General features: G+C 35.2%; 1 protein-coding gene across 5 annotated transcripts in view; it reads right to left on the bottom strand.

The window, feature by feature from the left end:
* Tenm1 (teneurin transmembrane protein 1) overlaps positions 1-15811 on the bottom strand; it is a 780422-nt gene that overhangs the window by 342757 nt on the left and 421854 nt on the right. For all 5 annotated transcript variants that reach the window (XM_040285140.2, XM_078034300.1, XM_005319330.4 and 2 more), the window contains one exon: positions 9832-10072. In XM_040285140.2, the coding sequence (XP_040141074.2) occupies positions 9832-10072 (241 nt within the window). The remainder of the gene's footprint in view (positions 1-9831; positions 10073-15811) is intronic.

Here is a 15811-nt window from a genome sequence, read left to right as displayed (position 1 = left end):
GAGGGTCAAATATTTTCTCTTATATGTGGAAGCTACAAGGAAAAGAAGAAATAAAAAGAGGTATCTCACAAAAATAGAAGAGAGATCAGTAAAGTAAAGGTGGTAACCAATGGTGGGGAGAAGAACTAGGGAATGAAGTTAACAAAATTATGCTATATGCATGCAGGAATATATCACAATGCATTCCAATTCTATATATAATTATAATGCACCAATTAAAAAATAGAAGGAAGACAAATAGAGTAGAGGAAGGGCATCATGGGGAGGGAAATGGAGAAGGAAAGAGGAAGTACTGGGGATTAAAACGGAGCAACCTATGTTATATGTATTTATGAATGTGGCAAAATGAACCACACTGTCATGCATAAATATAATGCACTAATATAAACATTAAAAAGATTAACATTTTAGAGGAAAGGTAGCTCTTTCCCCCACTAGAATGTAAGCTCATCAAAGGCAGGGTTTTTGACTGTTTTTTTTTCTTTGTTGTAGTCTCAGCAAATAGGACAGAGATGGCACACGGTAGAAGCATAATAAATATTTGTTCATATTTGTTGAAACTTATCTACACTAAAATTAATTCATCATAGTATTTATCAAAAACCAGTTTTCACTTAAGGTATTTTCATTATATACTTTCTTATACCTTTGCACATACAAAAAAAATTTGACAGAATGGAGACACAGATGTTACTGTTTATTTGCTTATCTGTTTGCCAAAGGGAGCAATTCTTTTTGAGCTTTCTTGTTCTTTAAATGGAATACTCAGTACCACATTTTCACAACTCTTGCAGAGACATTTCAAAGACCCCAAGATTAACCTGATCTTATCTTCTGCGTTTAAAGCTACAAAAATTTCTGTGTTGTGGAATTAATAAAGAACCAGCTGGATTCTCCCAAAGGGAGAGGCTTAGTGTTATGTTATGTCTTTGATACACGCACACACACACACACACACACACATACATACACACTCATACCTGTTGAAAATCAGAAGAATAATGAACAGGAAAAATTACTTTCTGCTACTTCAAAGATATTTCATACTTTCAGTAAAGTATAACAGTCTGTTTACTTGACATGGTAATGAAAATATATATTATGATTAACTAGATAAGTAACTTTGTAGTTAATGAGGTTGTTAAAAACTTGTTTCCTTCTCAAAACAAGTCTCTTCTCAAAACTCCACATTTCTGGGGCTGGGGATGTGGCTCAGTGGTAGCGCGCTCGCCTGGCATACGTGCGGCCCGGGTTCGATCCTCAGCACCACATACCAACAAAGATGTTGTGTACGCCGAAAACTAAAAAATAGATATTAAAATTTCTCTATCTCTCTCTCTAAAAAAAACTCCACATTTCTGTTTTAAATATATAATCTGGGGTAGGAAAGTCTTTGAGTATAATGGGATGGAAAGCAAAAATTAGATACAGAGATCCCTTTAAATTTTAATTTTTGATTGATGTATAGTACATCAACTAACTCACTTAAAAAATTCTCTAAAATATCTGTTTATGTTCACATTTAGATTGCTAAATAAATATTTTCCTTATTAAAATCAGATTTTATTTCACTTATGGTGAAATTTTCTTTTAAAATGAAACAAATTATGTTTGCTTATGGTTTTATTTTGAAATGAACTTAAGAATAGTCAATTAAAAACATATTTAAAAATAATACCAACAACAACACAAAAATAATACCACCACAAAAAACACTAGTGACTGCATCATAATGATCTCCAAAATATTGTTCCTCAATGCCTAAGCACATTAACTATTATAGATATATTTTTATTCTCAATATGTAAAATATATTTTTGAGACTGCAGAATTCTTTTTCATGTAAATTTAACACAGTCTACATCCATCATTTGGTGTAGGCTGAAAAGGTTGGTTGATTCCTGTTCATGTGTAGTAAACAGGATTTATAGGTCATAGATTAGTTCTAAGAAGTCTTTTCCTGTCTTAAAAAGAATCTTTAAATCTGTGGCTGAAGATAGATTTTGCTAACCCCAGTGCTGTTAAAGGATTAAAGCATGAGATATTGTTGGATCTAAGCTCTGCATATGTGCATTCTGAGTTTTTTCCCCGATAGTCATTATTGAAGGAAAAAATTATGCCTGTAAATCTATTTTTTCATTGCAAATGTCCTAAGAAAAATGCTACTTATAAATATTAGGTAGATTTTAGTACTACTATATAATAAAGAATTATAACTGGTGCTAGAGAACTTACATTTATGGGTTAACGTGTAAAGGCTATATTATTCCATAGATATTTAAATCACTACCATCACTATTAATGAATATTTCTTCCAAATGGTTCTTATTTCCCCAGGACAGACACTAGATCTACAAGTGTGGAAACAAGCATTACTCATATAGATTTCATTTCTCTTTTCACTTCTTGCCCACATCTCCTCCACCAATGGCCTTTGCTCTTCTTTCATAAAAATAACCCTGTGGACTCCACTTAATTGTCACATTAGCCTAAAGCCAGCAAGGACAGTTAGCCTCATACCAAGCTATAGCCATCTGTCAGAATATGCTGAAAATCAATAAAGGTGGTTGCTACCCATTTTTCTGGCCAGATGTGACTGCTCCACATGATTCTGATTTGTCTTTGTGAGCTGGAGTGGCCATATTAATCTGAAATCCAGGTTTTAAAAGTTGCAGCAAAATCTTTAAAATTCATTTGGGTGAATAGATCATGGCTAATATCTATCCACATCATTCTCACAAAAAATACCATCTAAGAGTAGGTCAAGCAAAATTAGTTGGGGAATTGAAACAATGCTTGGCCAAAAATTCTAATGAGTAACAGATTATCAAGTAAACTTTGAGTTAGGGATGTGAACTGAGGGACAGCAAAGAGAATAATGTAGGCAAACCAAAAATGGCTACAATTCCACTTAAAAGTGAATCCAGACTAAGGGGATGAGAAGCTAAGGGAACTGTTCCAGCACTCTGCAGGGAGTGGGTTAGGTTTGACTCCTGATTAAAATAAGCACCACTCCACTTAACCAAGTGTTAAAGGCAGGCCAGACCACTTGTACTGAAAGTGCTTGGACTGAATCGAGAAACAGATACAGAAAGGAAAGCAGTTAAATAGGATTCTGAAAAGCCACAAGGAATAAAACCGAAATCAAGGGGATGAAGAAGGGAGGGATGTGACACAGGGGAAGAAAAACAAGAGAGAATGAAACTGAAATGAGAGTGCAAATCAGAAATGATTTGAATTAAAATACTCCTTGCAATAACTATGTGACGTGAATGCTATTAACCTATTTTTTAAGATCAGAAAAACAGATTAAGAAAGGTCCTGTAATTTGCCTAAGTTCCTACTGCTAATTAGGAGCAGAACTAAACCTTAAAGCCATATCTGTTGACTTCTAAATCCAAACTCTTAACTACTCTTAAACAGCTTTTATTAAGAAGGTACAAAGCTGTGCCATCAATGCTAAATGATAAGTGTTGGAACTGAGACTCACTTGGCAGGGAGGAAAAGAAGCTTTCTGGAGAATTAAAGCATGAGAGGATCTTTAAACTCTGTTATATCCATAGATGGAACCCTGAACTAGGAAGGAGAACACAGAAGTTTAATAATATGGATTTCAGCATGAAGTTTCAATTTTTGGCTCATAGCTTAAGAATAATAGTTCTTTGGTTCTACAATCATTATCTCTCATTAGTACTAGAAAAAATACTTTCTCATAGAATAATTAACCTACTCAAGAGGGTTTAAGTGGCAGTGGAGGAGAAGGGAGAGGAACCATAGAAAGAATAGTACTTAATATCACTTAAATGAATAACTTTGAAAAGGTATGACTTTGAGTTTGATATGCTCTTACCAAAATGCCCTTTCCTCTACTTTCATCTAATTTCTCCTAAGTTTATAAAAAGAATTTTAGGCAATTTTCTCAAGGAAATTTCCACTTTTCCTCTTTTACCTACTTCGACACTTCCTTGGCCATCATTATTTCCACTTTGGTTAGGTCCACTACCTCCAAGTGTTTCTACTTTGGGACTACTTAAATATAACAAAGCATATATCCTTGTATTGTTCTTTATCTCACTTTTTCCCACTACTATAGAAAGGCATTAATGCATAGAGGTTAAATGTGAAGACCTTAGATTTATAACCTGCATTCAAAACCTGGTGTGGTTCCTGTATGTTGTAATTATGGGATCTTGCAAAGCTCCTTAACTTCTTAGTACCTCAGTTTCTTCATCTCTGTCAGTTGAGGATGGTGGCACTAATAATATCTACCACAGGGGTTGGAAGTACGCCTCAGTGGTGAAGCATTTGCCTAGCATGTATGAGGCACTAGGTTTGATCCTGAGCACTGCATCAAAATAAATAAATTAAATAAAGGTATTATGTCCATCTACAACTAAAAATAAAAATTTTAAAAAATAGTACCTACCACAAAGGGCACTAGTGTAAGGATTAAAGCAATTGATTCATAAGGGGCTTAGAGCAGTGCTTCACATGTAGTAACGCTATATTTTTAGCTATTATCATTGTGATGAATACTAGACCATAAGTTTTTGAAGTTCAGGGATTCTTAGTCCTTATAGTAGCCTCAGTGCACAAGGAATTACCAATAAGTGCCTTACTGGGCTGGATGCACTCAATAACCCACAGACTGGGAGATATATGTGAATACTGGATGTTCAAACAACATTTAAAGCTAATGTGGCCCTCTGAATGGTAGGACTCTGAATTCGTCTCCTTTGCCAGCAGGTCAGTGCCAGGCCTTTATATTGAATTAATAATATTTATTGTACACTATCTAGGAGTCTGGCTTGAAATAGATATTTCATATGTATTTTCTTATTCAGTTCTTGAAATAACCCCGCAAGGAAGGGCTTTCATTTTCTCCACATAAAAGATGGCATAACTGAGGTCCACAGAAGTTAGGTAATATGTCTAGGTTGACAACAATATAGGTAGCTTAGTCCTGAGACATTGGAGCACAATCAAATTAGTCAGCCTCTCCAGATTTGGCAATATGCCCATCTTCCTAGGTTGCAAAAGACCCCTCACACAAAAAAAGATAATCCAGGTATTGAATATACTAAAAGAAGGTTTGGAGATAGAGGTCAATCAACTAATGATCTCTGAGAAAGGGAAGGTTCAGGGCAGGGCACAGCCCTGAATGAACTAGGTAGTCACAACCTTGATTCTCTGAATGACAGTAAGCAGGCAGCAATCCAGAGTTGTTTTGGAGATTGATCACAGCACAGTCTTACAAAGCCTCACAAGTATGTATCATCAAAACATGGGGAAGTGGGTTGGTGCTACAGAGTGAAATATAGTGATGAAAGAGTATATTCTATTTAAAAGCTCGCCAAGAAATGAAGTGGAATGATGTTGTATGTATTTACTTGGGGGAGACTGTGAACATAAGGATAAAAACACCTTTAATTAGATGAAGAAAGAAATAGAATGGGACAAAAAAGTAGAAGCATTATGTATTATTATTATTGATATTATTATCACTACTATTTACCAAGTGCTTACTATGTTCATTGCTGCTCTAAGCACATTGCAAATATTAACTCATTTAATCCTCACAACAGCCTTATGAAGTAGTTGTTCATTAAAAGGCATCTGACTGTTCTAAATGAATTAAAATTCTATCCTAGAATGGTGAAAGCTCTTATAGATTTTATCACTTAGTCACAGTTGTTAATGTTTCAGAGACTATGGTATGGGTAAAATGTGGCAATAGACTGGAGATGGCAAACATTGGCTTTAGTTTTCAAAAGGGATAAGAAGCTTATAGGCTCCTTAGACTACACCATGAAACCTCATGGAGAATAAGTGAAAAATTTTAGAACAGGTTATTAAAAGAATGGCTTGTGAGCACCTAGGATAAAATAGTAATCATGACAACATAGAATAAATTCTCTAAGAAGAAGTCATATTAAATAAATGTTTCATTTCTATTTTTGAATTGGTTATTAGATTATCAAATCAGTAAAAATGTAGGCATACAGTATCTAAATATTAGCAAATCATCTGTCAAAGTTCCTTGCTATTCCTATGAACAAGATGGAAAAGTGTAAGTTATATGCTAGTAAAAGAATACTGCCTGACAAGTAAAGGTCAACTTGCAGAGAGGTTTCTAGTGGCATGCTACAGTGCTCTGATTTTGATCTAGTTCTATGTAAAATTTTTATTAATGACTTAGATAATAATGAAATGTATATCAAACACAACTGACATACTGCACAAATATTGGAGTAAAGCAAACACTTGGCATGGCAGAATCAGAATTTGGCTATATCTCCACATGCTAACAACATGAAATTGAATTAGGCCAAATCAAGGATCTAAACATCTTCCTAGACTCTCTTTCTTAAACATACAATTTTAAAAGTTTCAGTTATATTATTGTAGAATAAAATATGGCTTAGCCTTGGAACTTGTTTAAAACTTTTAGGAGTTTATTTACATGTATTCTTGATGTATATCAGTAGTGTCATATGGCCAAACAAAGAAATAATCATTAAACAAGGGAGGTGACTGATTGTTGGTCATAGCCCATAACTCTGAATGAATTGGAAGAGGTGACTAGTAACAGTCCTATTTAAGGGGCATCAGATCTGTTCCCAGTTCTTGCTCAAGAGACATCCATCCATAGGTGGCCATGTTACTTTGTTAAAACATATCATTTTTGTCTCCCTTAGTCTCAGCTGACTGAAAGAATAACTGACAGGATTTACTAAGACACTTAAAAACAGTGTAGTACAAAAGAGATGAACAGGATTAATCTAATTCCCTTTCTTGGATTTCTGAACCTAGAAATATAGCAATGAGACATAATACAGCTAAAGGAATAAGGTTAGAGATGTCAGAGGGTACACTTGGAGTTATGTGGTACAGTGAAACCATACATTTCTATGATAAAATAGAAACTATGCAGTAGAAAAAAGAAAGATTGAGCCAATGGAAAGAATATGCTATTAGGCAAAGAAGGGATCAGAACAAAAATGCAGAGCGTTTCTGGGTCTTATTAATGTCAGAGATCTCTAGGCTGTGGTCTTCCTTTGGGCAGTGACCACTGCTTTCTGGGTTCCCAGGGATTAATATCAAAAACTAAAAAGATATTCTAAATTACTCAAGGCAATCAGTATGCGCTCTGCTCCCTACAACCAGAGAACTGAATAACCCACACCTGAATTCAGCTTTGAACATTATTTTTCAAGAACTGTTTGGACAGACTGGAGTGTGTTCTAAAGGAGACCAAGAAGGCTGGTTTGAAACCAGTAAATGTGAAGAATAGGTAAAGGAACTGGGGAACCCTTTTCACCCAAAGAGCAGACTCAGGAATAGTGAAGGGGTATCAAGTGTGAGAGGAATTTTATTTATTCTATTAGACCTAGATCAAGGGAAAATGGGCACAAGTAAGAAGAGCAAGATTTTGGTTCAAAAAGAACTTTTCAACCATGAGAGTAGAGGAACGGGAACAAGGGAAGGATAAAAATAGAAAGGAGAAGCATTGGGGACTAAAAAAAGCAAATTATATTCCATTCATGTAAAGTTATGTCAAAATGAACCCCTAGTATGTATAACTAGAATGTACTAATAAAAACATTTTTAAAAGACAAAAAAAATGGGGAAAAAACCCTTCTAATAGTTGTTTGAGTCGTAATAACATTACTTTCCAATTGGGTAGTGCTTTACAGTTTATGAGCCACTGTATGAAGTGTCTCCACTAATTGGACCTTCCTAACAACTGGCTATAGAAGGCAGTTTTGGTGGGGGTCGAGGTGGAGGAATAAACAAACACAGGGCCTTGTATAGACCAACCACACACTTCACCACTGTGCTAGAGTTCCAGCCCTAGCAGGCATTTTTATATTATTTTTTACAGATGAGGAATCTGAGAATTGGAGAGGTTCTGCTACACAGCTCATACACAACTTCCTGTGTACCCACAGTAACCTTTTTATTGAATGAATCTGAAATGAACATTTTAAAGGATATATTTGGAAAATTCTAGTTGATCAACCTGATATGTCTTCTAGGTATTTTTAACTCATTTTTTGTGATGCTGAATATATTTTCAAATGCACTAAAAAGGTTCTCGGCTCAATCTTACATGAAAACTTATGTTCTTCTCTGCGTCTTATGAAACTGAGACCAATTAATACATTCCTTGCATAGATACAGAAGGTCCGTGGGTGCAGTTTGTACAAACACGCCTAGATGTACATTTCAAATAAGAATAGTTTTTTCTCTCCATTTGCCTGAGCCCATGCCCACCCTCCTTCCAGATTTCCTGTTATTTGGCTTCATAGAGGAAAGGAGTACGTTTGTCTGTCAGAATTGCTAGTTAACCATATTTGACCACTGTTTCCTCAGTACTCTATCACTAAGCTTTGCAAATGAAATCAAAAGAAGAATGAAGAAATCACCACTGTTTGAAAACTCTTTGAAGACAATATACATTATTCTGTTTTTCTCTTTACTCTCCTCTTTTAATTGGAAAAAAAAACCAAAAAAACTTGCCATTAGTAATTAGTACTGTTCCATTTGTGTTATCTTCCCCATAGATGCTGCCATATTTTCTCTCAGGAAATGACAGGAAAAAAAATATTCATGAGCCCATTTAATCTGATAAATGATAGATGATACAGAGTTTATCTGACTTGATCTATAGTACTTTCCAATTGTTGATGGTGACATTCTGATGCCACAGCTGGCATTTAATTTAATATGCTGCTAAGAAAAAAAGTTTTATAATTTGATTTTATTAGTGCTTCCTTTTCTGTTCTGATTCTCAGAAGTTATTAGAAGTTGATACCAGACACTGTTTATCAAGTAGTATATTATACCCATTGCTAACATATAAATGTCTTTAGGAAAAGTTAAAACATACAGAAGAGAATGTAAACTTCTTGAATTTGAAAGAGAACAGAATTCTGAGTTTTCTTAGTTCATGTTTTTCTATGCTACCAGAAAGTTGAAATTTGTTGGTGATGCTGCGGATTGAACCTAGGGCCTTATGCATACCAGGACTTGCTCTATCACTGAACCACACCTCCAGTCCTGAAAGCTGTAATTTTGGATTTAAGAACAAGTGATTAGAAATGATGGTTAATTTCTCAATTAATCCCACTTAGTCCTAAAGTCTATCATGATTAAGGGACCTAGAATTGTGGAGGAATAGAATTTTAATCATATGACAAACACTTCAGGACTTAATCTGGAAACCTAAATATGTGAACTGACAGAAAAACAATAGCATTTCTTTTTTACTCAAAAGACCAAACTTCATCCCAAAGTCAGAATCCAGTTTTTTTTAGAAACACTTATACTCCCTCTTCATGAGGCAAATAAATACTTTTCAAAAAAAATATTTAAAGGCAATTTACTTGTTCAAATAATCTTATAATAAATAAAAATGGAAACTATCACTCTTCCTCTGATTGTTTGGATTTTCCTGTAATAGTGCAGGACAATTTACCATATTCAAACAAGGGACAAATGCATTTCACTTTGAAGCTGCACTGACAGCTTAGATAATTATGTCATTTCATGTTTTTGTGGGTATCTGACAGTGAGGTGTTTATGCATCTGCATTTTCATCTTTACATGTGTATCTGATTTGATCCCTGACTGTGAGTGTGCCCAGATCTAGATGTAAGTGCTTGAGTGCTTTGGAGGGCCCTGCCCTTTTGCCCATGCATCTGGATGTGTATCTAGATGTGAATTTGTATATCTCGGCAGATAACTATGGTAAGATGAGTTTCTACAATCAGTGGAATCATCCTCTGCCAATATTTAAGTTAGTGTGATCAGTAATAGTTCAAGTACCTGGTCTCCAATGGTATGTTGCTATTCAAGACCCAGCTGTTATGCAGATGAACCGAATCCTGTGTACTGGTTGGGGGAGCTGGAGCAGCTGGGCTGGGCTGGCTGCGGGTAGTCATTGATCTCCTCTGCAGAGAGTCCGCTGTAGGGGGTGGCTTCCTGGCACAGGTGCAGGCATGCGGAGGCGGAGGTGGCGGTGGGAGGGGTCTGAAGGTGAACTGGTTGTGTGGGCTGCTCTGCATTTCTAAAAAAGAATGAAGAAAAACACAAAATAGAGATTTACTCTCCTTCTTGGCAGTCTGAGAAATGCAGCATGACAGACTTACCAGGATTTCAGATAATATAACCTGTGGTGTGGGGGAAGAGTTTTAAGTTCAGTATATCTGTAAAAATGCCACTTAACTTACAAAAGCACGTGCAGCATGCTCATGAAATGTAAAACATTCACAGTTGCATTTCCATGTAAATTCTTCAGGGCTGCAGCAACTAAAAAGTAAATGAGGTCGCCTCACACAATTTGTCATAGTTTCTGCTACTGAACAAATAAATCATCAACAAGACATTAAGTTACAGAACAGAAGTGAGCTGATTTCCATCGGTTGCAAAAATCTCACTTTGGAAAATACCAGTGAAAGGCACAAATTCATTGCAAGGAAAACCATTTGGCACTTCAAATAAAAATATAAGGCCACCTTCTGGCTTACCTCAGAAAAAAGAGCAAATCCATACTTCAGAAAAGCAGCTCACAAGTGTGTAACTCATCTGCGTGAAACTGATCTTTTCCTCAGCCCCCTACTTTAGAGTGCTACTTGTAAAAGGTAGGCTAAAAGGAGTTTGTTCCAGTTAAAATTCGTATTTCCAGGGCCATTCAAGGTGCAATCTGAACCCCCCCCCCTCACCTTTCTAGGAGCTCTGCCATATTAGCAGCAGTTTAGGCAGCAGGGAGACTGTTTTAATTTTTTTTTTTTTCTGCTTGTTTGTGGAGGGGGCAGCCTGGGACAGCCGTCCTCAGACTTCTGTTTTTGCTATTGTTTGGTATTTTTCCACTGCTTTCCTGGCAGGCACACATAAAGACAGTGAGTTAGATTTGGCCCAATGAGAAATACCCCAATTAAACCCCTTTGAAAAGAAATCACTATAGTAGTTGATAGCCACCTCTCTTCCACAGGAGAAACATAATAGATGTCAAGTGATTGCTTGTAACACCAGCATATTCTGGATAAACTTTGTAGACAGAATGGCTTTGTCCCACCTCCCCAATGACTGAGAGCTGAAAAGCAGAAAAATGCTAGAGGCTTTCGATGCCTAGCAAAGGGCTCAGCTGGTTTGTGCTGAGGCACACTATGCAGTGACTGATCACAGAAAAAAAAAATACTTCTTTAAATTCTTCCATCTCAGACACAATTTGAAAGACATTGGCATGGTTTTTCATATTATAAAACAATATTACTTTCCTCAAAGCATGACAAATTCTTAGCTGAATTTTCTAGTACAGGTGGCACCCTTTTAAATAAACTTGCTATATGACAATTTGAATTGTATCAAAGGTGGATAAGGAAGGGAGTGATGATCATTCATTCATAAAGGATTCTTTTAGGTGGTCAGCACTCTTTGTGTATTTAAAATGCTTCATGAATTTTCTAAATCACCCCCATTATTCCAGGCTCAGCCCAAATCCCATATCCACTAAAATGTCATCACCAGTACTTAATATCTCATTAATTTTTTAAGTCTCCGTGCTCATACTCATAACCATAACTAGATGTATGCTCTCCAATCTTGGGACTCAGAGAAGCACAGAGATCCTTTCATTTTGCAGATGAGAAAACTTGTCCAGGAACACTTGACAAGTTAGTGGTGTGGCTCAGACTAGGACCCATATCTCCTGACTCTCTGGTCAATGATCTATTCCCTGTACTGCAGATTTCTGAATACAAGTTCTCTTTTCCTTCTTAAGATAGAGAGACACTGAATCCCTAAGTTTTCTGGCATTTTTATTTATGTTTACGTGTCTGTTTTCCTCTTAGACCATAACTCATGAAATGTAGGCCAGAAGGCAGAGTTATGTAATGCTATGCATACTGAAGGAGCATAGGATTTGGAGGTATGACAAATCTGGGTTTAAGTTCTGCCCATCACATAGAAGCTTAACCTCTCATTTATAAAATGGAGATAACAATCCTTTTTTCTTAATGATTAAATTTATTCATGTAAAATGTGTTTGAACAGTATGTCAATGGTTATTTGTTTTTTTAAATGTAGTAGAAATATAAGGTCATATAGTTCAGCTACACATGAAGAACCTAAAGCTCCGAGAGGTGAAGTAACTTGTTCATTTATTCATCTTATATGAATTTGCCTGCCTATGTCTGATATTCCCAGCCCAGTACTCTTTCTATTATGCTATTTTGGTAAGTAAATAATACTCTTCTCTGACTAACACTGTTCTTACCATAAATTTGATCCCTGAGTATGCAATATTATGGCATTCTCTTGATGTCCTATGTATTTTATCTTATCACCCATAATTGACTACACATTTCTTAAAGCAAAGTCAACTTTTACTTGTCTTATACACTGCATAGCATTGAGCACAGTCCTGGGTGGAGAGCAAGATCCCTAAAACTTTTTACTCATTGAAAAGGATTTGACTGGTTGAGGGAATCTAGTGAACCCCATTTTAGTGTTCCCTTAGGCTCTCATTCTAATGCAGTCACTGGATATATATTCAACTGTTCACTGAAAAGTAGGTTTCTCCCTTGGAGGTCTATTTGGAATCTCTCCCAGAGCCATGGGGAAGAACAACAATACCCTGAAGAGGGTCTGTAAAATAATACTCCTCCATGATGTCAAAAGAGTACTAGTGACACACCACAGATTTGCTATCTAAAGCCACTTATGGGAAATGATTTAATGACCTAAGGAAATGGAAGCAAAGTGTAAGATCCAGCGTCAGAGGAAGAATTCTTTTTAGATGTTAGGCTTAGAAACCTTGAAACAACACATATGACATCTACTCTCCTAATTGGTACACACTTCTATCAGCATAGTTGTTCAAAATAAAGTTTCTATTCAGTATAGTTATTCAAAAGAAAGAAACACACTCATGATCACCTGGATTTACTGTTTCAAAACTTTGCAACTCTCTTATTTTTATGAAAAATGACAAAAAAAATTTCATTGAAAATTGCAATCATGGTATTATAATATTTCTGCTGCAGGAAGAATTGCTTTGTATAGTCACTCTGATTATATATGTGTATATATATGTTTATACATGTATATGTATAAATATATATGCATATTTTATCTCTTTTACTATGTATTTTTATTCCCATATTTCATATGCTTACGTTTTCTTTACTAGTTAATACTGTCTTTAAACACTTGCACAATATTGGATTGTTACACTGAGTGGAATATATCCAGACCTTAAGCCCTTATGAAATGCAAATGATCTCAAATTCATTCTTTTTTTTTTTTTTTTAACCTCAGGGAAAAGATGGGGAATGCACTTGTTCCCTCCCAAATGAAGTAATTTAATCCTTGGGCTCCATGAAATAGGATTTCCCAACATTAAACACTAATGAAAAATACATTAGTGTTCATTGTCAGGAGCTCTGGAACACCAATTCCGGGGGGTTAAGAGTCACATGCACTCATTTCCAAAATAATCTGGAAAATGTATACTTGTGTGCTCAAGAGAAAGAAAGAAGCAAGGGAGAAGGGACAGAGTGGTGATTATGCAAATGTAGATACCCAGACATACTTATAGAGCTTTCTGAAAGTAAATTAAGTTTTCAGATGGAAAGGTCTAATACTTGGAGAGGAACCAGTTTCAGGTTTGAGTTCCTAAAAAAAAAAAACTTGGAAAGATAATTTCTCAGAGGAAAACGTCCTCCAAACTGTAGATCTGAGACATTTTTTGGTGTGAGAGAACTGTCAGTAGAAGTTTGAGCCTTCAGAAACAACACTCTCCTTATCTCCAAAAGGTAACTGGGAAAGTGCTTAAACATATCTTTTTTTTTTCTCCTCTTGCAAGTAAACCTTAATTTGGATCATGTGTTAGAGAACATTTTCACCAGAAATTAGAGTATCTCTGCTCAGAAACACCATGTGGCAAACTATCAGGGTGTTTTGACCCTTACATTTCATTAACACGTATAGTCAGTTCTGTTATAAGGTGATGCCTGCATTTCTAAAATTCACTGCACTGTGCAAAATCACACATGGGAAAAAAACTTGATGAGAAAAATGGTGTTGGGCACTACACTATAAAACACTATGAGTGACACATTTTTAAAAAAGGAACCTATTAGAAATTCTGGCAGTTTTATACATATTAGTAGTTAAGAAATACATGAATGTCATACCAAATATGATAATTTACCTTTAAAATGATCTGAAGCTTGCTATTGAAACTGGATGTTGTAAAGGTTACAAATAGTGAGTTATTGTAAATTGTTGGAATGAGAGTTATCTGACTAGGACCAAAAGTTCTAACACCAGATGTGGAAGAGTGAAGCTCTCAGCACAAGTGGTGAACTGAGGTAGCTGGTGAATATTTCAGGTGTATGCAAGTGTTCATTTTTGTCTTCTTACAGCTCATTCTGTTGTATGCAGTTTTCTGCATTTATCTAGTGTTTTAACAGATGGAAAAAGACACAAAATTTGCCTTAAGTTCAAACTGTTCTCAGATATATATATATATATATATATATATATATATATATATATATATATATATATATATACCAATAGCAAGGGAACAAATTAACGTTTTAAAAACAATCATTGTAGCAGAACTGACTGAACATGCAAAGTAATTTTTGTAGGTATTAAAAATAAATATTGCTAGCATTACAGTAATGACAAAGAGATCATTTTCCTTGAAAATTTGACCCATATAACATATGCCCAGTTTTCCCAAGATCTATGTAATAAACTGATAATTCTTTTCTTTAGGAATTCAATGATAGTATTCCCTCAAATATGCTTTTTTTTTTCAAAAGTTATCATGCAGTATATGTTGCCAAAAGGGGCACATATGTTCCTGTAATGGTCAGAAGCCATGTCTGCACTTCCTGGCCTTAGTTTATATTTTATTATCTCATTGGCCAAGAGAAAAGTAGCTTTCCAATTCTTTATTTGTAATCCTGGAATAAGGAAATCCCTGAAAACTGTTGTTTTATTTTTCCAGTTCTTTTGGAGGAAAATTGTGACCTGAATGGACACATATTATCTTTACCTCATTTAGTGAATTTATATACCCTTAACTGTGAATATACTAATGCATTTTATTAAGAGGTGCTAGCCAATACCCCACTTGGTGTTATATAATATTCAGTACATACAGAGTATTGCCTTTGCAAAATCTGAAAAATTCTAAATTCTGAGAAAAGTGAACTCCAAAGGGTTTTTTGATATGGAATTATGGGCCTATATTAGTTTTAACTACCTTCCTTAACTCTTATAAGGCAATATTAATTAATGCCTATGAAGAATATAGTAATCTACACGTGCAAAAAACATCAGAACACCAAGGGTTATTGCCATAATTACTATGTCAAGTATCTCAAAGACCAATTATGCCTGTGGCTCTTTGGGTTGCTTTTCAGAGCTGTCCTCCTAGGTAGGAGAGGGAATAAAAGGAATCAGGCTTAAGGAAATGAGAGATTTGTTATTAGTATTAACTATTACTACTCAGTTCTAAACACATATTTCTAATTTACAGTACTTTACTTACAGGAGTTTTCATATCCTGTAAGGAGGTGCTTTATAAATGTGCATGTTATGGCTAATATCCATTAACTTCATAGTGCTCAAGGATTATTAAATTAATCTTAAGTGTATCTGGCTGTGGACACTTCTATTCTGAAGCTTATGATTATTATAATAATTATAATAATAATATAATTATTATTAAAGGCTTAAAGAAAATAAAGTAAATTGGTTGTCAGAAGAAAACAGAGTAAACAAGTAT

Source organism: Ictidomys tridecemlineatus, chromosome X (genome assembly GCF_052094955.1).
Source record: "Ictidomys tridecemlineatus isolate mIctTri1 chromosome X, mIctTri1.hap1, whole genome shotgun sequence".
Taxonomy (NCBI): Eukaryota; Metazoa; Chordata; class Mammalia; order Rodentia; family Sciuridae; genus Ictidomys; species Ictidomys tridecemlineatus.
Note: the sequence above shows the minus strand (reverse complement) of the source record. Positions and strands in the feature narration are given on the sequence as shown.